Source organism: Rhinopithecus bieti, unplaced genomic scaffold, assembly GCF_001698545.2.
Source record: "Rhinopithecus bieti isolate Rb0 unplaced genomic scaffold, ASM169854v2 scaffold_76167, whole genome shotgun sequence".
Lineage (NCBI taxonomy): Eukaryota > Metazoa > Chordata > Mammalia > Primates > Cercopithecidae > Rhinopithecus > Rhinopithecus bieti.
Genome location: NW_016828260.1, coordinates 607,499 through 627,991, shown reverse-complemented (window position 1 = coordinate 627,991; position 20,493 = coordinate 607,499). Strand labels below are relative to the sequence as shown.

General features: G+C 53.8%; 2 protein-coding genes and 1 long non-coding RNA gene across 5 annotated transcripts; 2 read left to right on the top strand and 1 right to left on the bottom strand.

Annotated features, from left to right (window-relative positions):
• Window positions 1-2,196: 2,196 nt before the first annotated feature.
• Window positions 2,197-11,402, top strand: MAPK3 (mitogen-activated protein kinase 3). Of its 2 annotated transcripts, XM_017864443.1 has the most exons (9): window positions 2,197-2,456; window positions 3,482-3,664; window positions 6,939-7,128; window positions 7,312-7,428; window positions 7,690-7,804; window positions 8,189-8,320; window positions 8,471-8,580; window positions 8,676-8,830; window positions 10,800-11,402. In XM_017864443.1, exons 1-8 carry the CDS (start codon window positions 2,290-2,292, stop codon window positions 8,796-8,798), a joined length of 1,137 nt encoding a protein of 378 aa, XP_017719932.1. In that variant the 5' UTR covers window positions 2,197-2,289; the 3' UTR covers window positions 8,799-8,830; window positions 10,800-11,402. The 2 variants fall into 2 exon arrangements, with proteins under 2 accessions (XP_017719932.1, XP_017719934.1); XM_017864445.1 differs by lacking the exon at window positions 8,189-8,320.
• Window positions 11,403-11,903: 501 nt separating this feature from the next.
• Window positions 11,904-20,136, top strand: GDPD3 (glycerophosphodiester phosphodiesterase domain containing 3). 2 transcript variants are annotated; one of them, XM_017864446.1, is made up of 10 exons: window positions 11,904-12,197; window positions 12,473-12,515; window positions 12,757-12,892; window positions 12,983-13,028; window positions 13,129-13,247; window positions 13,330-13,419; window positions 14,030-14,163; window positions 16,514-16,573; window positions 16,682-16,733; window positions 19,937-20,136. In XM_017864446.1, exons 1-10 carry the CDS (start codon window positions 12,059-12,061, stop codon window positions 20,072-20,074), a joined length of 957 nt encoding a protein of 318 aa, XP_017719935.1. In that variant the 5' UTR covers window positions 11,904-12,058; the 3' UTR covers window positions 20,075-20,136. The 2 variants fall into 2 exon arrangements, with proteins under 2 accessions (XP_017719935.1, XP_017719936.1); XM_017864447.1 differs by lacking the exons at window positions 11,904-12,197; window positions 12,473-12,515 and adding an exon at window positions 12,521-12,608.
• LOC108523697 (uncharacterized) lies at window positions 16,747-20,005 on the bottom strand. Its single transcript, XR_001883868.1, has 3 exons — window positions 19,913-20,005; window positions 18,606-18,716; window positions 16,747-16,857 (listed from the first exon to the last, which is right to left on the bottom strand). It is a non-coding gene; the product is annotated as an uncharacterized LOC108523697 (long non-coding RNA).
• Window positions 20,137-20,493: the final 357 nt, after the last annotated feature.

Here is a 20,493-nt window from a genome sequence, read left to right as displayed (position 1 = left end):
AGCTCACTGAAGCCTCAAATTCCTGGGCTCAAGTGATCCTCCTGCCTCAGCCTCCCAAACAAAGCACTGGGAGTGAGTCACTGCACTGGGGCCTAAATTGATTTATATATTTTGTCTCTTCAATAGCTTGGAGTGTGTATTTTATCTCTTCAATAGATTGGAGGCCTCCACCAAGAAGCCAGTAGGTAATTTGCCCAAGGTAACACAGGGTAAATAAGTGACAAGGATGGGATTCTTTTTTTCTTCTTTTTCTTATTCTTCATTATTAAACTTGAACAAATATCAGATTCTATCCCAGGCAATCAGGCTCTGGGGAGTTCTTTCTCTTAAGTACAGATTCATACTATACAGTAATCCTTTATCAGCCACAGTACCTAGTTCAGAGCTTTGCACACAGTGCCATGCAATGCTTTATCAAATGAATAACTAAAAAAACTCATCGATCTAATTAGCACCTCTTGAACCTTCCCTGACCTATGGGCCACTGGGAATCAGAAACTCAGTCTCATTAATCTGAGTGAGACTGCCTGGCTGTGGATCTAATTATGAGCAATTTCAGAATCATAATTACTGTTCCATTTTGTCTCTTGATCTGTAATGCATCCAAGGACCTACTCCCAGCTTCTCAGGGAAAAAAAAAAAAACCCACTACGTGATTGCTTACTGAAGGTTGGGAGCTGTGTGTTTTTGTGAAGCTTCCAGCTCACATCTTTGCTGTGAAATGAGGGGGATGGACTGGATGATCTCCAAGGGCCCTTTCTTCAGTTGTAACAGTCTGAGATGGACAGGTGTGATCCCAGAGCTTTGGGAGGCCGAGGTGGGAGGATTCTGTGAAGTCGGTAGCTTCAGACCAGCCTGGACAACATAGCAAGACCCAGTATCTACCAAAAAAAATTGTATTTTCTTTTTTTGAGATGGAGTCTCACTCTGTCACCCAGGCTGGAGTGCAGTGGTGCAATCTTGGCTCACTGCAACCTCCACCTCCCGGGTTCAAGCAATTCTCCTGCCTCAGCCTCCTGAAGAGCTGGGATTACAGGTGCCCACCACCATGCCCAACTAAGTTTTGTATTTTTAGTAGCGACAGGGCTTCACCATGTTGGTCAGGCTGGTCTCCAACTCGTGTCCTCAAGTGATCCGCCCTCCTCAGCCTCCCGAAGTGCTGGGATTACAGGCGTGAGCCACAGTGCCCAGTCCCCCAATTTTTTTTTTTTTTTTTTTTTTTTTTTTTTTTTTTTTTTTTTTTTTTTTTTTTTTTGAGACGGAGTCTGGCTCTGTAGCCGGGCCTGGAGTGCGTGGCCGGATCTCAGCTACTGCAAGCTCCGCCTCCCAGGTTTACGCCATTCTCCTGCCTCCAACCCCCGAGTGGCTGTGACTACAGGCGCCCGCCACGTCGCCCGGCTAGTTTTTGCATTTTTTTTTAGTACAGACGGAGTTTCACCCTGTTAGCCAGGATGGTCTTCGATCTTCCTGACGCTCGTGATCCACCCGTCTCTCAGCCTCGCCAAAAGTGCTGGGATTACAGGCTTGGGCCACCGCGCCCGGCCCAATTTTTTTTTTTTTTTAATTAGCAGGGCGGGTGGCGCGCAATCATAGTCCCAGCTCTTTGCGAGGCTGAAGGTGGGGAGGATCACTGACCCCAAGGAGGGTTGAGAATGCAGTAAGTAAATGATTGCACCACTGCACTGCAGCCTGGACGAACAGAGTGAGACTCTGTCTCTAAAATAAAATAAAAACAGTCTAGGATTCTGAAGGCATGGAATTAAAAAGAACCTCTGCAGAAGACATCATTTTGAGTTTCAGCTCTGTCATTACTAGTGACCTTACCCCAAAGTTATTAGCCCAACTCTCAGATTCCCCATCCTGTAAAATCTGATCATTTATTAGAACAGTTTTTTTAACCTAGGGTGATCTCGGGCCCCCAGGTTCCTGGTGGCGCCGCACACCATTGGCTGGGTGGCTCTGGTAGGGTCACGCCCTAGCCGCTTCCGCCTTCGAGGACAGGAGGTGAGGAACAGTCTCCGAGGCGGCGCTGCCGAGCCTCGCCGGTGACTTGGTGACCGCGGAGCCAGCAGAGACCCGGGGGCTGCAGCACCTGTGGCGAGAAGGGCGGGCGCGCGCGCGGGTGGGTCACGTGAACGGCTCCAACGCCCGCGCGTGGCCGGGGGCGCGCGGGGCCGGGCAGGGGCGGGCCTGGAGCGCGCGGGCCTGCGTGGTGACAGGCGGGGGGAAGGGCGGGGCCTCCGGGCGGGGCGCCGGGGGAGGAGGGCGGCGGGAGGGGGAGGAGTGGAGATGGCGGCGGCGGCGGCTCAGGGGGGCGGGGGTGGGGAGCCCCGGAGAGCCGAGGGGTCGGCCCGGGGTCCCGGGGAGGTGGAGATGGTGAAAGGGCAGCCGTTCGACGTGGGCCCGCGCTACACGCAGCTGCAGTACATCGGCGAGGGCGCGTACGGCATGGTCAGGTGAGGGGGCGTTCCGGGGAGGGGCGCCCTCAGGGGAGGGGGCTTCACAGGAGAGGAGGGGGAGGCGCCGAGCGCTTTCCGGTACGTGGAGACGCGGAGCTTCCCGAGGAGGCAGGGGACTCGGGATGATCGGGAGCGTCCCAGGGAGGGTACCCCTGAGTGCTTTCTAGGGGAGAGGGCGCTGCCTGCGTCCTTAGGGGAGGGGGCTTGGAGGCTTTGAGTCCACCCTTCTGTAATGACGGGAGGGGCATCTGAGTGCATTTCGGGGCCCGCGGGGACCCTAGTGACACGGGGCGAGGCCCAGAGGATGAGTACTCTCGGGGAGGCGACATCCTTAGTGAAGAGGCAGTGGAGGGCCCGTTTTGGGGGAAAGGATGTCTTGGATTCCCCCTGTGAGGCAGTGCCAGGGAGCCTGGGGTAGACGAGCTGAGATCAGGGTGGGGCAGGGCTTTGGCCCCCCCCCACCACCACCACCAGGTGCCCAAAGAGAGATGAGGGGGCCAGGAGTGCCACCTGCATGTTTTGGGAGGGGTCTGTGAGTGCCCCCGGCGCAACCGTGTGCTCTGGGACAGCCCTGCTGCCCGCTTCCCTCACCCTAGGACCCGCCCCTGCCCTGTCCATTCTCTCCTGCCCCTCCCCTGGCTGCCGTTTTTCCCAGTATTTGCTCCATCGTGTGCCCCCAGCATCTGCACCCCCGGACCTGTCTTGAGTTAAGGAACCTTTCCTGGCAATGGGGGCGAAGGGTTCAGGGCCAGTAGAATGGAAGGGGATTGAGGAGAGGGGAAGTCAGAGAGCGGTCAGTCTCTTCCTCTGTTTGTAAAGTCACCGAAGGGCCGCCTGGCTGGTCCCCAGCTTTCTCTCTGGAGATCCCAGCCCTACACAGCAGGAAGGAACCAGCATTGTTTATGATTTGACCAGAGCCAGCTCCTGCTCTCTCCCCTCCCTGCCAAGGCCTGGGTGGGGCCACCAGGCCCGGACTCCCCCTTTGTAAGGCCACAGCAGCAGCCTCTCTCCGGTCCCCTCAGCTCGGCCTATGACCACGTGCGCAAGACTCGCGTGGCCATCAAGAAGATCAGCCCCTTCGAGCATCAGACCTACTGCCAGCGCACGCTCCGGGAGATCCAGATCCTGCTGCGCTTCCGCCATGAGAATGTCATCGGCATCCGAGACATTCTGCGGGCGTCCACCCTGGAAGCCATGAGGGATGTGTATCCTTCACCTTGCCCAGTCGGCTGGTCATACACAGCCTCGGAGCTGGGCTGGGGACCCGTTGCTTGCTTTCTGTTTCCATCTTACCCACCACCCTCCAAAACAAACCCAGTAAAATAAACTTTCCTGCAGAGGAGAAGCCACAGTGTAACAGGACTTGGAGGCCTCTGATGAACCCAGGCCTGCGGCAGCAGGGCAATATGGCCTTGAGCAAGTCAGGTCTCTGCTCTGTGCCCCAAGGGGGAGGGCTAGGCAGGATGGTCTCTATGGGAGTGTTGTCTTCTGACATCGGCAGTTCCGAGACATGACCCAGCTTCTGCCCACAGTCACTTCTTGCTAACAAATGGATGATTCTTTCCTCTCTTTCCTCCTTCCCCAGACTGGAAGGGAGACAGGGAGAAAGCAAACTGTCGGCTGGGCAGGGTGGCTTATGCCTGTAATCCCAGCACTTTGGGAGGCTGAGGTGGGCAGATTACCTGAGGCCAGGAGTTAGAGACCAACCTGGCCAACATGGTTAAACCCTATCTCTACTAAAAGTACAAAAAAATTAGCAGGGCGTGGTGGCACATGCCTGTAATCCCAGCTACTTGGGAGGCAGAGGCAGGAGAATCACTTGAACCCAGGAGGTTGAGGTTGCAGTGAGCCAAGATCGTGCCACTGCCCTCCAGCCTGGGTGACAGAGCGAGACTCTGTCTCAAAACAAAACAAAAACAAAAACCTGCCTTTCTTGAGGTCCTACTGCGTGTCAGGTACTGTACATGCCCAATGCTTTTTTTTTTTTTCTCTATTACACCTCCCAACTACCCTATGAGATGGGCTTTTCAGCTTCATTTCAAAGATGAGGAGAGGGTGCAATGGCTTACGTCTGTAGTTCCAACACCTTAGAGGCCAAGACCAGAGGATCAGTGGAGGCTGGGAGTTCAAGAGCAGCCTGGGCAGCATAGTGAGACCCCATCTCTACAAAAAATTTAAAAATTATCCAGCTTTGGTGGTGCATGACTATAGTCCCAGCTACTTGGGATGCTGAGGCAGGAGGATGGCTTGAGCACAGGAGTTCAAGGCTGCAATGAGCTATGATTGTGCTACTGCACTCCAGCCTGGGGGACAGAGCGTGGCCCTGTCTCAAAAAAAAAAAAAAAAAAGATGAAGAAGCTGAGGCCCAGAAAACCTAAAATCAAGTGTTTCTGTTGCTGTCTCCTCCTCCCCTCCCCCAGATGGGAACTTGTCCTTCTTAGGACTTCTCACTCAGAGCCACACCCTACTCACCTGTGGACTTGCACCTTGCCCAGGGAGGGACAGCCCAGCCTTTGTTGTCCTCCCCTGATACTGCTTTCCTAGTTTGCTGTCCACTTCCTGTCTGGCTCTCCTTAGCAACTTGTGACACCTGTCACCTCTTCCCTGCCCCACCCACCCACTCTTGGTCCCAGCCCTCCACCCAAGAGCGGGGATTTGTACTGCGGTGTCTGCAGCCCCCACCACAAACTGTGGACAGGAAATCTCCGTGCTTACCACCATCTCGCTGTGTGATCTGAAGCAAGTCACTGTGTCTCGCTGGGCCTCCCCAGCTCTAAAACAGCAGGGCTGGTCCACATATTCTCTGAAGACCCTTTCAAGGCAGATTCTTGTTTTCTTTTTTTTTTTTTTTTGAGATGGAGTCTCCCTCTGTCACCCAGGCTGGAGTGCAGTGGCTGGATCTCAGCTCACGGCAACCTCCACCTCCCAGGTTCAAGCTATTCTCCTGCCTCAGCCTTCCAAGTAGCTGGGACTACAGGCACCCGCCACCACGCCCAGATAATTTTTGTATTTTCAGTAGAGACGCGGTTTCGCCCTGTTGGTCAGGCTGGCCTTGAACCCCTGACCTTAGGTCTTCAACCCACCTCGGCCTCCCGAAGTGCTGGGATTACAGGTATGAGCCATCGCACCTGGCCTCAAGGCAGATTCTAAAAGACAGCCCTGACTTATTTTTCCAGAGACAAGCCAAACGGCATTTGTGGATTTATTTATTTATTTATGCATAAGCTTTGTTTTATCTTCAAATAGAAAAAGACATTTTACTCCTCCATCTTCTGAGGTATGGCCAAGCACTCTTTGAGTGGGAGTGTGCTATTGGGAGTGTCTCCTCATTTTTCTTGCACAAACTATTCCCATAAGGCAGGCATTTATTTTTAAGCAAACATTTATTGCATGCCAGATGGTGTTCATACATTATCTCATTTAACTCCCTCAACAGCCATGTGACTCAGGCATTGATATTAGTAATAATAGTTCATGTTTGCCTAGCACTCACAACTTGCCTAGCACTGGGCTGACAGTTTTACATGCGCCATCTCATCTAGTCTTCACAACCACCCTCAAAAGAACCATTATTTCATGGCTCGCACCTGTAATTTCCAGCACTTTGGGAGGCCCAGGTGGAAGGAACACTTGAACCCATGAGTTCAAGACCTGCGTGGGCAACATAGCAAGAGCCCATCTCCACAAAAAGAAAACAAACAAACAAACAAACAAAAACATTATTTCCCCTACATACCAGATGAGAAAGTTGAGGCACAGACAGGTTGAGATCCTAAAGCCAGTAAGTAGAGAGGAGATTTCAGACATCCATGGGTTAAGTCCAGAGTTGCTGCTCTTTTTGTAGTTTTCTTTTTTTAATTAATTAATTTATTTATTTTTGAAATAGAGTCTCACTCTGTCATCCAGGCTGGAGTACAGTGACATGATCTCGGCTCACTACAACATCTGCTTCCTGGGTTCAAGTGATTCTCGTGTCGCAGCCTCCCGAGTAGCTGGGCTTACAGACACGTGCCACCGTGCCCAGTTAATTTTGGTATTACTAGTAGAGACAGGGTTTTGCCATGTTGCCCAGGCTGGTGGTCTCAAACTTCTGGCCTCAAGCGATCCTCCCGCCTCAGCCTCCCAAAGTGCTGGGATTACAGGCGTGACCCACCACTCCTGGCCCAAGTTGCTGCTCTTAACTGTGAAGTTCTCCTGCCTCCCACAGTTTATTATTATCCCTGTTTCCCTGGTAGGGAAACTGAGGCCACAGAAGTGAAGCCCCTTGCTCAGGATCAGCAACTGTGACACGACAGAGGTTCAGAGCCTTGCCACTGGGTAACGGCAGCAGCTTGCCCAGGTGGTGGTGCAGGTTGGCAGATCTATTGAGTCCCAGGGCCCTGTCTGGAGGAGATGTGCAGCCTCGCCTTCAGAGCCTGTTTTCCTTAACCGAGTGCCTCCCGCTGCCCCCTCCCTGGGGGTCTCCGGAACCATCCTCAGCTACATTGTGCAGGACCTGATGGAGACTGACCTGTATAAGTTGCTGAAAAGCCAGCAACTGAGCAATGACCACATCTGCTACTTCCTCTACCAGATCCTGCGGGGCCTCAAGTACATCCACTCCGCCAATGTGCTCCACCGGGATCTAAAGCCCTCCAACCTGCTCATCAATACCACCTGCGACCTTAAGGTCAGAGGGTTGGGCACCTGTCCCCTCCTCCCCCAGGGTCTGGGGCTTCCAGGTGACCAGTAGAAGCCTTGGGCAGGAGAACATTGCAAGCAAGGGGAACAGTGGAGGCAAAGACAAGGGGGCGTGACTGCTTAAGCTGCAGAGGCCTTGAGCACCGAGCTTAGCAGCTTGGTCTGATTCCAGATTTGCGATTTCGGCCTGGCCCGGATTGCCGATCCTGAGCATGACCACACTGGCTTCCTGACGGAGTATGTGGCTACACGCTGGTACCGGGCCCCAGAGATCATGCTGAACTCCAAGGTAGGAGGGGCTGCCCACTCCTGAAGGGAAGGGACCAGGTCCCAGGAAGCCCTGGAGCTACCTCTGAGCCAGACACTGACCCCCATGACACAGGAATTCCACCCTCTGGGCCTTGGGCTCTGCAAGGAAGCTGAGCATTGAGCCCTCCAGGCCTCTGCCTTCTGCCTGGTGTTGGATCTAACTTGGAGATGGTGGCTTGGTGTAGAAACAGGACCCTGTTGAGGCTGGCCCAGGAGCCCACCACTTCCTCCTCTCTCCCAGGGCTATACCAAGTCCATCGACATCTGGTCTGTGGGCTGCATTCTGGCTGAGATGCTCTCTAACCGGCCCATCTTCCCTGGCAAGCACTACCTGGATCAGCTCAACCACATTCTGGGTGAGGGAGGCCCGGCTGGCTGAGTGGGGGATGATTAGCTTTTCCAAGGTGAGATTTCTTGAGAGTCCAAGTCAGGGATACCACCACGTGTGGGGCGCCTCCAGCATCTCATGGTATCTCAATGAGGTATAGATATTATCCCCATTGGATAGATGGGAAAAGCAAGTCTAAGTCCCACACCTAAGGAGGCACCAGACCTAGGATTTGAGCCTCGGTCTGCCTGAATCCAGCCCCCTTGCTCTGCATCACCATGCTAATGACTAGGAGGTAACTGAGGGATTGGCATGAGTTGCTGGGCTGGGGGGTCTTGTTCTTGCCTTGTTGCCTGTTCTGTTCCCAGAAAGAAGGAGGTGATCATTTACCAAGTCACCTCCTTATCCACAGGCATCCTGGGCTCCCCATCCCAGGAGGACCTGAATTGTATCATCAACATGAAGGCCCGAAACTACCTACAGTCTCTGCCCTCCAAGACCAAGGTGGCTTGGGCCAAGCTTTTCCCCAAGTCAGACTCCAAAGGTTTGAGAGACATGAGGGCAGGTGTGGGATAAACCCTGGGTGCCATGGAGGGTGCGGGAGCCCAGCAGCAGCTGGAGGAGACAGGCAAAGTGATGCTTCTGGGAGCTTCTTCAGTCTTCCCTGTGACCCCTGACTCCTGCCCTTCCATAGCCCTTGACCTGCTGGACCGGATGTTAACCTTTAACCCCAATAAACGGATCACAGTGGAGGAAGCGCTGGCTCACCCCTACCTGGAGCAGTACTATGACCCGACGGATGAGGTGGGCCAGTCCCCAGCAGCAGTAGGGCCGGGGGCAGGGGGGTAAGTAGGCATCCCCCATGCCAGGCCTGAGCCTTGCTGTCTCTGCCACCCCAGCCAGTGGCCGAGGAGCCCTTCACCTTCGCCATGGAGCTGGATGACCTACCTAAGGAGCGGCTGAAGGAGCTCATCTTCCAGGAGACAGCACGCTTCCAGCCCGGAGCGCTAGAGGCCCCCTAACCCAGACAGACATCCCTGTACCCTGGGGCCTGGTGAGTGTCCCCATGGCCCGCACATAGATACCAAATACCTATATCTATATCTATCTATATCTGTATCTCTATCTATATCGATATCTATATCTATATCTATATCTATATCTATATCTATATCTATATCTATACATGCCTCCATACAGCAGCAAGCTTACCCTGCACCCATGCTCGGTGTGTCTGGTGACAACAGAAGTGCCCGGGGGCTGGGTGCAGTGGCTCATGCCTGGAATCCCAGCACTTTGGGAGACTGAGACTGAGATGAGTGGATCACCTGTGGGTCAGGAGTTTGAGACCAGCCTGGCCAGCATGGCGAAATCCCATCTATACTAAAAATACAAAAATTACCCAGGCACAGTGGGTCACTCCGGTAATCCCAGCACTTTGGGAGGCTGAGGCGAGTGGATCACCTGAAGTCAGGGGTTCGAGACCAGCCTGGCCAACGTGGTGAAACCCTGTCTCTACTAAAAATACTAAAATTAGCCGGGTGTGTAGGCATGTGCTTCTAGTCCTGGCTACTCAGGAGGCTGTGGTGGGAAGATTGCTTGAACCCGGGAGGCGGAGGTTGCACCACTGTACTCCAGCCTGGGCAACAGTGAGACTCTGTCTCAAAAAAAAAAAGGGGGCCAGGCACAGTGGCTCACATCTGTAATCCCAGCACTTTGGGAGGCCAAGGTCGGTGGATCACGAGGTCAAGAGTTCGAGACCAGCCTGGCCAACATTGTGAAACCCCGTCTCTACTAAGAATACAAAAATTAGCCAGGTGTGGTGGCGTGTGCCTGTAATCTCAGCTACTTGGGAGGCTGAGGCAGGAGAATTGCTTGAACCCAGGAGGCAGAGGTTGCAGTGAGTCGAGATCACACCACTGCACTCCAGCCTGGACTATAGAGCAAGACTCCATCTCAAAAAAAAAAAAAAAAAAGCCCAAGTGCTGCCCAGACTCATGGCCCACCCAGTCCTCCAGCCCCAAATGTCTCCACCTGTCAACACCCTGCATCCTCCAGCCCCAGCAGCCATTCTAATCTCCTTCTGAGAACAGAACTGGTAAAGAGGCAAGAGGTCACTGAGGGCCCCTGTCACCCAGGTGAGGACCCGAGCCAGGCTTCGGCTCTGGGTGTGGCAGAAGCAGGTGGGGCCATGATTGCTTTGGGAGGGGCCCAGCAGCACCCAGCCTGACCCAGATTGGCAGGCCTCCTCACACCTGCTGCCAGATCAGCAGTTCACATAGCTGTGGGGACCCTGCTGGGCCTGCCCCCACCCACACTGCCTCCTTGCCTCCTCTGGTCTCTTCCTGTCTTCAGCCAGGTGTGGCCTAATAGGAAGAAGGCATGCATACCTGGGCTCAAACTCCAGCTGTGCCACTTAGTAAGTGCTGTGTGATATTGGGCAAGGCACCTCACCTCTCTGCGCCTCAGTTTCCTGGAATCAGTTCTATTTATCTTTTTTTTGTTTTTATTTTTTTGAGACAGTGTCTCACTCTGTCGCCCAGGCTGAGTGCAGTGGCGCAATCATAGCTCACTGCAGCCTCACACTCCTGGGGCGCAAGGGATCCTCCCAGCTGGCTGGACGAGCCATTGCAACTGGCTAATTTTTTTTTTTTTTTTTTTTGTAGAGTTGGGGTCTTGCTGTGTTGCCCAGGCTAGTCTCAAACTCCTGGGCTCAAGTGACCCACCCACTTCGACTTCTCAAAGTGCTGGGATTACAGGTGTGAGCCGCTGCGCCTGGCCGAGACAGTTCTAATAATGAAAGCATAAAACCCTAAGCATTGTTCTAAGAGGTTTACATGTCTTAATTCCTTTAATCTTACAGCAGTACCTCCAGCTAGGTACTATTATTATCTCCATTTACAGATAAGGAAACTGAGACCCAGCCTATCCAGCTGTGAGGGTGAGAGACGTTCAGGTCAGGGCTTCCGCGGGTCTGCCTGGGGTATGCTAATGACTCCTTTTCTGTCTGCTTCTCTCTTTAGGACCTGCCTCCTGCCTGCCCCTCTCCGCCAGACTGTTAGAAAATGGACACTGTGCCGAGCCCAGACCTTGGCAGCCCAGACCAGGGTGGAGCATGGGCCTGGCCACCTCTCTCCTTCGCTGAGGCCTCCAGCTTTAGGCAGGCCAAGGCCTCCTCCTCCCCAGCTGCCCTTCCTACAGGACCTCGGGGGCTCAGGTGGCCCCAGTTCAATCTCCCACTGCTGCTGCTGCACCCTTACCTTCTCTAGTGTCCCAGTCTCTGGCAGTTCTGGAATGGAGGGGCTCTGGCTGCCCTGACCTGCTGAGGGGCAGGGGTGGAGGGTGGGGGGCGCTGAGTAGGGACTCAGGGCCAGGCCTGCCCCCCTCATCTCATTTAAACCCCACCCTATCTTCCCTGAAGGAACATTCCTTAGTCTCAAGGGCTAGCATCCCCAAGGAGCTGGGCTGGGCTGAATCCCCTCCCCGTCAAAGCTGTCACTTCGAGTGCCCTCGCTGCTTCTGTGTGTGGTGAGCAGAAGTGGAGCTGGGGGACGTGGAGAGCCCGGCGCCCCTGCCACCTCCCTGACCCGTCTAATATATAAATATAGAGATGTGTCTATGGCTGACCCTGGCTCTGTCTGTGTTTGCGACGCCTCCGCCCTGCCCCGTGCAGCTCTGAGGACGGACTCCTGCAGCCCAGCTGCTGCTTGACTTGGGCTTTCTGGGGCCTGGTGCCCTTCACTCCCAGCTGCCCAGGGTTGGGGACGGGGCTCTGGAGAGCTCCAGACTCCTAGAAAGAAGGGGGTCAATTTTCCCCTTAGTCACTGTCCTGTCCCCTCACTAATGGCTTCCTGTCTAACTGGCTGGGGGTGATTCAGGAGCACCCTACACACCCCTGGATCCTCTGAAACTGCAAGGGGTAGGTATGTTAGATGTGCTGGCTACAAGCACCAGTGGGAGGGAGAGGTCCCAACAGTCCTGGGTGGTTTTTACTCCCCCGATGTGGCCCAGGACAGGGGGCTGCTGGGGTCTGGGAAGGGCTTGGGGATATGAGGGCCAGGGCTGCTTGCCTCATCTGATACTACCCCGGCTTCATCTGATACTACCTCAGCTTCAGCCGAACCCTGCAGCCTGGCTCCAAGCCAGCCCAGTGGCCGGCTCAGCAGGTCCCACGGGCGTGGCAGTGGCCAGTAGTAGAGCCGGCCCACACCGGCTAGGCAGGCAGCACAGTCCCACGGACGGCTGAGTGTGCGGCTGCGGGAGCTTCTGTGGGAGTACAGACATGAGCCTTTCGCTATACTATGCCCTCCCTGCCCTGGGCAGCTATGCCATGCTCTCCATCTTCTTCCTGCGCTGGCCTCACCTGCTGCACACACCCCGGGCTCCCACCTTCCGCGTCCGCCTGGCGGCCCACCGAGGAGGTGAGCTGGGTGGGGGTGAGAACAGGCGCCAAAGTGGACAGCAGAGAAGGGTAGGTCCAAGGGCGCGTGCTAGAAACAGGGCAGGGACCAAGAGAGAAGGAGAGCAAGGTGGCAGGGCAGGGTGTGGACAAGGAAGAAGAGGCTGGTGCAGCCTGGGCTGGCTGGGGAGGTAAGGCCAGAGGGAGGATGGAGCCCAGAGAAGGAATGTGGGTGATGAGGTCGGGCCAGGCCCCTGGACCCCAAGCCCCAGGGGCCCACTCCAGTGTCCCCCACAGGATCTGGAGAGCTGCTGGAAAGCACCATGGAGGCCATGGAGAAGTGAGTGTATCTGCCCCTGCCCAGGCTGCCATGTGAGGATGTGCAGGTCGTGCACTGCATCACAGCAAGGGACACCATTCACTTCCTAACAGGGTGACTGGCGCCCCCTGGAGGTGGCCTGCACATGCCGCTGTAAACTCTGCTCTCACATTCTCCGCCACCTCCCCACCACCATGTCCATCATCCCAGTCCCCTGCTCCCCAATCCCCCGCCGCCCCGCAGCTAACCTTTGCCCCCACAGCTCCATGGCCCAGCGCTCGGACCTCCTGGAGCTCGACTGTCAGCTGACACGGGACAAAGTGGTGGTGGTGTCACATGATGAGAACCTGTACCGCCAGTCGGGCCTGAACAGGGATGTGGGCAGCTTGGACTTCGAGGTGGGCACTGCCCTGACACCCCAACCCCCCACCCTGAGAGTCGCCATGCCCAATGCAGGCCTCTAGTGACATCCTTCCTGTCCTCCCCAGGACCTGCCCCTCTACAAGGAGGAGCTGGAGGTTTACTTCTCTCCAGGTGAGAGCAAGGGCTTCAAGCCCTGTCTGGGCCATGCCTGCCTTCCCTGGACCCCCGCTTTGGCTTTCCTCTCTGACCCCTCTTCCCACACCACCCCCAGGCCACTTTGCTCACGGGTCAGACCGGCGCATGGTTCGTCTGGAGGACCTGTTCCAGAGGTTTCCAAGGACACCCATGAGTGTAGAGATCAAAGGGAATAATGAAGAGCTCATCCGTGAGGTGGTGCTGCAGGCAGGGCTAGGGCGGCCACCGGGGGTGGGAGAGAGGCCTGGCTCTCTATCACCTCCTTCTCTCCTCCCAGATAGCAGGCTTGGTGAGACGCTATGACCGTAATGAAATCACCATCTGGGCCTCAGAGAACCGCTCAGTCATGAAGAAATGCAAGGCTGCCGTGAGTTCCCCCGTACCCGATCCCCTTCGTCCTCCAGGGGCCCCTCCTCCTGGGAGCTGGAGCCCACCCAGCATGGGGACCCAAGCTAGAGGGGTCTGGGAGAGTTTCCAGTGGTGTGGTGGTGGCAATGAAAAGGGTGTGAACTCAGGCCTCGAACACAGGGCCAAGATGTGACTTTTGTTTTTTTTCTTTTTTGAGACATAGTCTCTCTCTGTTGCCCAGGCTGCAGTGCAGTGGTACAACCTCGGCTCACTGCAACCTCTGCCTCCTGGGTTCAAGTGATTCTCGTGCCTCAGCCTCCCGAGTAGCTGGGATTACAGGCGCCCACCACCACACCCAGCTAATTTTTGTATTTTTAGTACAGATGGGGTTTCATCCTGTTAGTCGGGCTGGTCTTGAACTCCTGATCTAATGTGATCCACCCGCCTCAACCTCCCAAAGTGCTGAGGTTACAGGCGTGAGTCACCACACCCAGCCCCAGGATGTGACTTGGATCCTGCAGGTAGTAGGGCTTCTGGAATGCCCACCACAGCTCCTCTGCAGCTCATGCCTCCTCTCTGCTTCCCCAGAGCAGACAGATTCTTTCTCTTATCTCTCCTTGCCTCCCCAGAACCCCGAGATGCCCCTGTCCTTCACGATAAGCCGAGGATTCTGGGTGCTGCTTTCCTACTACCTGGGGCTGCTGCCCTTCATCCCAATCCCTGAGAAGTTCTTCTTCTGCTTCCTGCCCAACATCATCAACAGGTACCACTGGGGGGCGGACCTCAAAAACGCTCCACTGCTTAGGGTCCCCGTGGAGAAGGAGCCCGGATCTTCCCAGCTCCCCGGCTCCCCTCAGAGATAACCCCCCAAGGTCCTTTAAGGACAGTGGTTCTTACCCAGCATTCATGAATACTAAGGGAACTATGAACACCGTGAAATTCTGTGCAAATGTGGAGTTTTAGGAGGGCTCATTTATCCATCTCAGTCCATCTAGCATATTTTATTGAACATCTACTCTGTCCCAGATGCAGTTATAATGTGTAAATAAGACCAATGAGGGTGGGAGGAGGTCCTCGATGAGCTTACAGTCTGGCTGGGAAGACATTTGTTCATTAATTAAAGCACGGCTGTCTCAGACCCTCAGCAGGAAAAGGCAAGTCAGTGTTCTGCAGGAAGGCAGTGGTTAACAAAGTAACATCTGGGGAAAGGATCACGAATTTGGATACTTCCCTGGCACTTAAGCCGGTCCCTCCCTTTGCTTTAATTTTTTTTTTTTTTTTTTTTTTTTGAGACAGGCTTGCTCAGGCTGGAATGCAGTGGCCAGATCATGACTCACTGCAGCCTTGATCTCCTGGGCTCAGGAGATCCTCCTGCCTCAGCCTCCTGAGTAGCTGGGAGTATAGGCTTGCATCACTGCACCTGGCTAATTGTTAAATTATTTGTAGAGACAAGGTCTCACTATGTTGCCCAGGCTGCTCTTGAACTCAGCTCAAGCGAGCCTCCGCCTTGGTCTCCCAAAGTGCTGGGATTATAGACCTGAGCCCCCGGGCCCGGTCTCCCTTTGCTTTCTGACAGCTTCTCTGTGGTAGTCCCAGAGCTCTCTGCTCCCCTCTATTGTCCAAAAGGAAGTCCCACTCAGCCCCCACAATCCCTTGCTGCAAAGAGATCATTCAATGATATTTGTGTACCACCTTTTTACAGGACTTTTTTTTTTTTGAGAAGGAGTCTCGCTGTGTCGCCCAGGCTGCAGTGCAGTGGCACGATCTTGGCTCACTGCAAGCTCCACCTCCCGGGTTCATGCCATTCTCCTGCCTCAGCCTCCAAAGTAGCTGGGATACAGGCACCTGCCACCACACCTGGATAATTTGTTTGTATTTTTAGTAGAGACGGGGTTTCACCATATTAGCCAGGATGGTCTCAATCTCCTGACCTCGTGATCTGCCTGCCTCTGGCTCCCAAAGTGCTGGGATTACAGGCATGAGCCACCGCGCCCGGCCTTATACAAGATTTATAAAGCGTTTTCACATCTTTTGGGTTGACTTTTACCTTGCAGCACCCCCAGGAGGTATAGGAATCATGACTCCCATGGTACCCTGGAGAATCTGAGGCCCAGAGAGGTTCTGTGATTTGCCCAAGGACACACAGCTGGAAGTCCAAAGCTTAGGTTTTCCCTGGGTCTGACTCCAAAGCCTGCCCTAGGACACTACAAAGGGCCTCTAAAGTCACCCCTGGAGTGGGATAATTAGGGGCCGTCCCACTAAGTGCTGTCTGGTCTCAAGAAGCTGGCCAGTGGGCACAGTGGCTCACGAGGTTTTGGTTTTTGTTTTTGAGAAGGAGTCTCGCTCTGTGGCCCAGGATGGAGTGCAGTAGTGCGATCTCGGCTCACTGAAACCTCCGCCTCCTGGGTTCAAGCAAATCTCCTGCCTCAGCCTCCCAAGCGGCTGGGATTACAGGCGTGCCACCACGCCCGGCTAATTTTTGTATTTTTAGTAGAGATGGGGTTTCGCCATGTTGGCCACGCTTGTCTCCTCTCTCCTCAGCCTCTCAAAGTGCTTGGATTACAGGTGTGAGCCACTACACTTGGCCGGCTCACACTTATTATCCTGGCACTTTGGGAGGCTAAAGCGGGAGGATTGCTTGAGTCCAGGAGTTCAAGACCAGTCTGGGCAACATAGTGAGACATGTCTCTACAAAAAAATTTTATTTACATTTATTTATTATCTTAATAATAAGATAAATAAATAAGAAACTGGCCAGGCCCAACCAGGAAGACCTCCAGCCTGGGTGTCCAGCTTTGGAACCAAACCAGGTCCTGGCCCCAGCCCCACCACTGCTCTGCTTGGGGCCTGGCAAGTCCCTTCAGTTCTCTAAGGCCTAGACTCCTTATCTGTTGAATGGTGGCTGGAGGACCACACCTTCAAAGCGTGGAGGTCAGAGTAGGCTCTCTGAACAATCGGTGAATTGTTCACTGGGGCAACTACAAAGGTTATTCTGGGGGATTCTGGGGGGTTGGAGGGCAGCACTACCCTGGTTGGGGGGGTACTACCACCCTGCCCCACCTCTGGGACAGGGGAGACCCTAGGGGCTAACCCCCACTTCCTTCTCTCTGCAGGACCTATTTCCCATTTTCCTGCTCTTGCCTGAACCAGCTGTCGGCTGTGGTTTCGAAATGGTGAGGTGGGCAAGACAGCTGGGTGGAGTGTCCCCATAGAGACCTACTGCTGCCCGTCTCCCGGGTCCCCTCTCATCATCACCTCCCATGTCCCCACCCCACCCCCAGGCTGATCATGAGGAAGAGTCTGATCCGACACTTGGAGGAGCGAGGGGTGCAGGTGAGGCCTTGACCGCCACTCCCACTGTACACGGACTTGGCAGCAGGGTTCCAGTCCCACTCTGCTGCCAACTAGCTGCATCGTTCTGGCAGGTGACCTCACCTGAGTCTCAGTTTCTTCATCCCTAAAATGGGAAAATGGTATATTTAACTCTCTGGATACACACACACACACACACACAATTTTCTTCTTCCTTTTTTTTTTTTTTTTTTGTGACAAGAGTCTCTGTCGCCCAGGCTAGAGTGCAGTGATGCAATCTCGGCTCACTGCAACCTCCGCCTCCCAGGTTCAAGCGATACTCCTGCTTCAGCCTCCTGAGTAGCTGGGACTACAGGCGCCTGCCACCACGCTTGGCTAATTTCTGTGTTTTTAGTAGAGATGGGGTTTCACCATGTTGACCAGGCTGGTCTAGAGCTCCTGGCCTCAAGTGAGCCGCCTGCCTCAGCCTCCCAAAGTGCTGGGATTACAGGTGTGAGCCTGTACAGGTGCCACACCTGGCTACACACATATTTTCCTAACCTGACATTGCCAACTTATGGATATGTAACTAGTACTTATTAAGGGCTTGATAAATGTTAGCCATTATGATGACAACAATGATGTATCATGATCCCTGATGAGAGGGGCTGGGAAAAGATGAGAGATGGGAGAAACCAGGCCCAGCCCAACCCCTCTCCCCTGAGCACTGGCTTCAACCAGATCATTTAATTAGTAAATGATCCTTGAGAATGTTCCAGGCACTGTGGTACTAGGGGTGGGAGCTTCCCATCAAGGGTACAGGGAAGAAATGCTGTAGGCAGAGGCTGGGCACAGTGGCTCCTGCCTGTAATCCCATCACTTTGAGAGGCCAAGGTGGGAGGATCACTTGAGCCCAGGAGTTTAAGACCAGCCTGGGCAACATACCGAGACCCTCGTCTCTACAAAAAATTTAAAAATTAGCCAAGCACAGTTGTTTGCACCTGTAGTCCCAGCCACTCAGGAGGCTGAGATGGGAGGATCACCTGAGCACAGGGTTTTGAGGCTGCAGTGAGCTGTAATCAGAATCACGCCACTGCACTCCACACTCCAGCCTGGGAGAGATAGCCAGACTGTCTCAAAAGACAGAGAGGAGAGAGTGCAAACAGCTAGAGAGAGGGAGAGAGAGAAGGAGAGGGAGAGAAAAAGGAAAGGAAAAGGGAAATGAAAAAAAATGCAGAGGCCGGGTGCAGTGGCTCATGCCTGCAATCCCAGCACTTTGGGAGGCCGAGGCCAGCGGATCAACTAAGGTCAGGAGTTCGAGACCACCCTGGCCAACATGGTGAACCCTCATCTCTACTAAAAATGTAAATGTTAGCCAGGTATGATGGCGGGAGCCTGTAATCCCAGCTCTACTCGGGAGGCTGAAGCACGAGAATCGCTTGAACCCAGGAGCTGGAGGTTGCAGTGAACCGAGATCACGCCACTGCACTCCAGCCTAGGCAACAGAGCAAAACTGTCTCAAAAATAAATAAATAAATAAAATATTAACTGGGCATGTGGTACATGCCTGTAGTCCCAACTAGTTAGGAGGCTGAGGTGGGAGGATCGCTTGAGCCCAGGAGGTCAAGGCTGCAGTGGGCTGTGATTACACCGCTGCACTCCAGTGTTGGCAATACAGAGAGACCTCGTCTCATCTGTATTTTTAATAAAATAAAAAATTCCCATCTCCACCTACCTCAGTGCCTACTAGAACAAGCAGGGAAGTGGCAGAGCTGCAGAAGCTGGGGCAGGTGGCGGTGGAACGGGGGCGCTGGGAGAGGGTGGTGCTGGTAAGTGGTCAACAACCAGCTCTCAGAGAGGAACAAATGAAAGCCCTGATTTGAACATTAATTTTCCTGGTTTAAATACTCCTACCTTGGCCAGTTTCAGGCTGCCGACTTGAAGCCACCAAATGCAGAATGGGAAGAGCTGCCTGTTGGCACCCCATCATGTAGTTCCATCTCACAGCCTCAACAGACTTAATCACTTCAAGGACACAGTAATAGGAAATTGATTAGGAAGAAATATGCTTTGAGTATTTATTGCTGGTTTTTTGTTTGTTTTGGGTTGTTTTTTTTTTTTTTTTTTTTTTTTTTTTTTTGAGCAGAATCTTGCTCTGTTGCCCAGGCTAGAGTGCAATGGCGCGATCTCAGCTCACTGCAACCTCCACCTCTTGAGTTCAAGCGATTCTTCTGCCCTGGCCTCCTGAGTAGCTGCGATTACAGGCGCCCACCACCACGCCCAGATAATTTTTGTATTTTTAGTAGAGATGGGGTTTCACCATGTTGGCCAGGCTGGTCTCGAACTCCTGACCTTAGGTGATCCACCTGCCTCAGCCTCCCAAAGTGCTGGGATTATAGGCATGAGCCACCATGCCTGGCCGCTGTTGTTTTAATAATTTATTTAGGGCCGGGCACGGTGGCTCACACCTGTAATCCCAGCACTTTGGGAGGCTGAGGCAGGCGGATCACGAGGTCAGGAGATCGAGACCATCCTGGCTAACACGGTGAAACCCCATCTCTACTAAAAATACAAAAATTAGCCAGGCGTGGTGGTGGGCGTCTGTAGTCCCAGCTATTTGGGAGGCTGAGACAGAAGAATGGCGTGAACCTGGGAGGCGGAGCTTGCAGTGAGCCAAGTTCAAGCCACTGTACTCCAGCTTGGGTGACAGAGTAAGACTCCTACTCAAAAAAAAAAAAAAAAAATTATTTAATTGTCAGTTTATATAATTTATTTATTTATGTTTTTGAGACGAGGTCTTGTTCTGTCACCCAGGGTGGAGTACAGTGGCGCAACCATAGCTCACTATAGCCTCAGAGTCCTGGGCTCAAGCAATTCTTTCACCTCAGTCTTCCAAGTAGCTGGTAGCACAGGCGCACACCACCACACCGGGCTAATTTTTTAAAAGTATTTTGTAGAGATGAGGTCTCACTTGCTGATCTTAGACACCTGACCTCAACTCCTGCCTCGGCGTCCCAAAGTGTTGAGATTAGAGGCGTGGACCACTGTATCTAGGCTATGATTTAATTTTTAATAATGGCTGGGTTTAATAACCACTTTGCAAAATTCCTGAGAATTTAACAATCAGCCCCAGCCTACTGCTGCTGGGGAGTCTCCATAGAGGAGGAGGTGGGTCCCCACTGTCTGGATGTAAAATTTTTCAGAATCTACAAGCTCCTGACCTTAGTTGATCCCTCCCTGCTCAGGTGGTCTTTTGGTGCCTTAATGAAGAGTCAGATTTTGAAGCAGCCTTCAGTGTGGGAGCCACTGGCGTCATGACAGATTATCCCACAGCCCTGCGGCACTACCTGGACAACCGTGGACCAGCCGCCCAGACCTCCTAAGTCCAGAGGACTCACACTCTCCTGTTTCTCTTCCTGAAAAATAAAGATTTGCCTTTCGATCACATCACATTGTTGTGCTGAGGGTGGGGAGTAGAGGGGTGGGTCCTGAAGATGTGAAGATGGCAGCTTAGGAGGGAACAGGCCAGCCATGAGACTGGAGCCTGGGGCCCTCAGAAGTCTGACCCACTGGTTCCACTACATTCCTCTCTGTCGTGCCACACCCTGCCCCAGCCTGGCCTCCACTCTCCTCAGGAATGTCCCCTCACGGCCAACCCAGGTGTCCTGGCCCCCAGCCACTTGACAGCGACAGATAATGGTTCCATTTTCCTGAGGCCATCAACAGCCCAGGCACAGGGCAGGGGACTTACCTCTTCCATGCCTTGCCCTGTGAGCTTCCTTCTCGGGCTGCAGAGGATGGG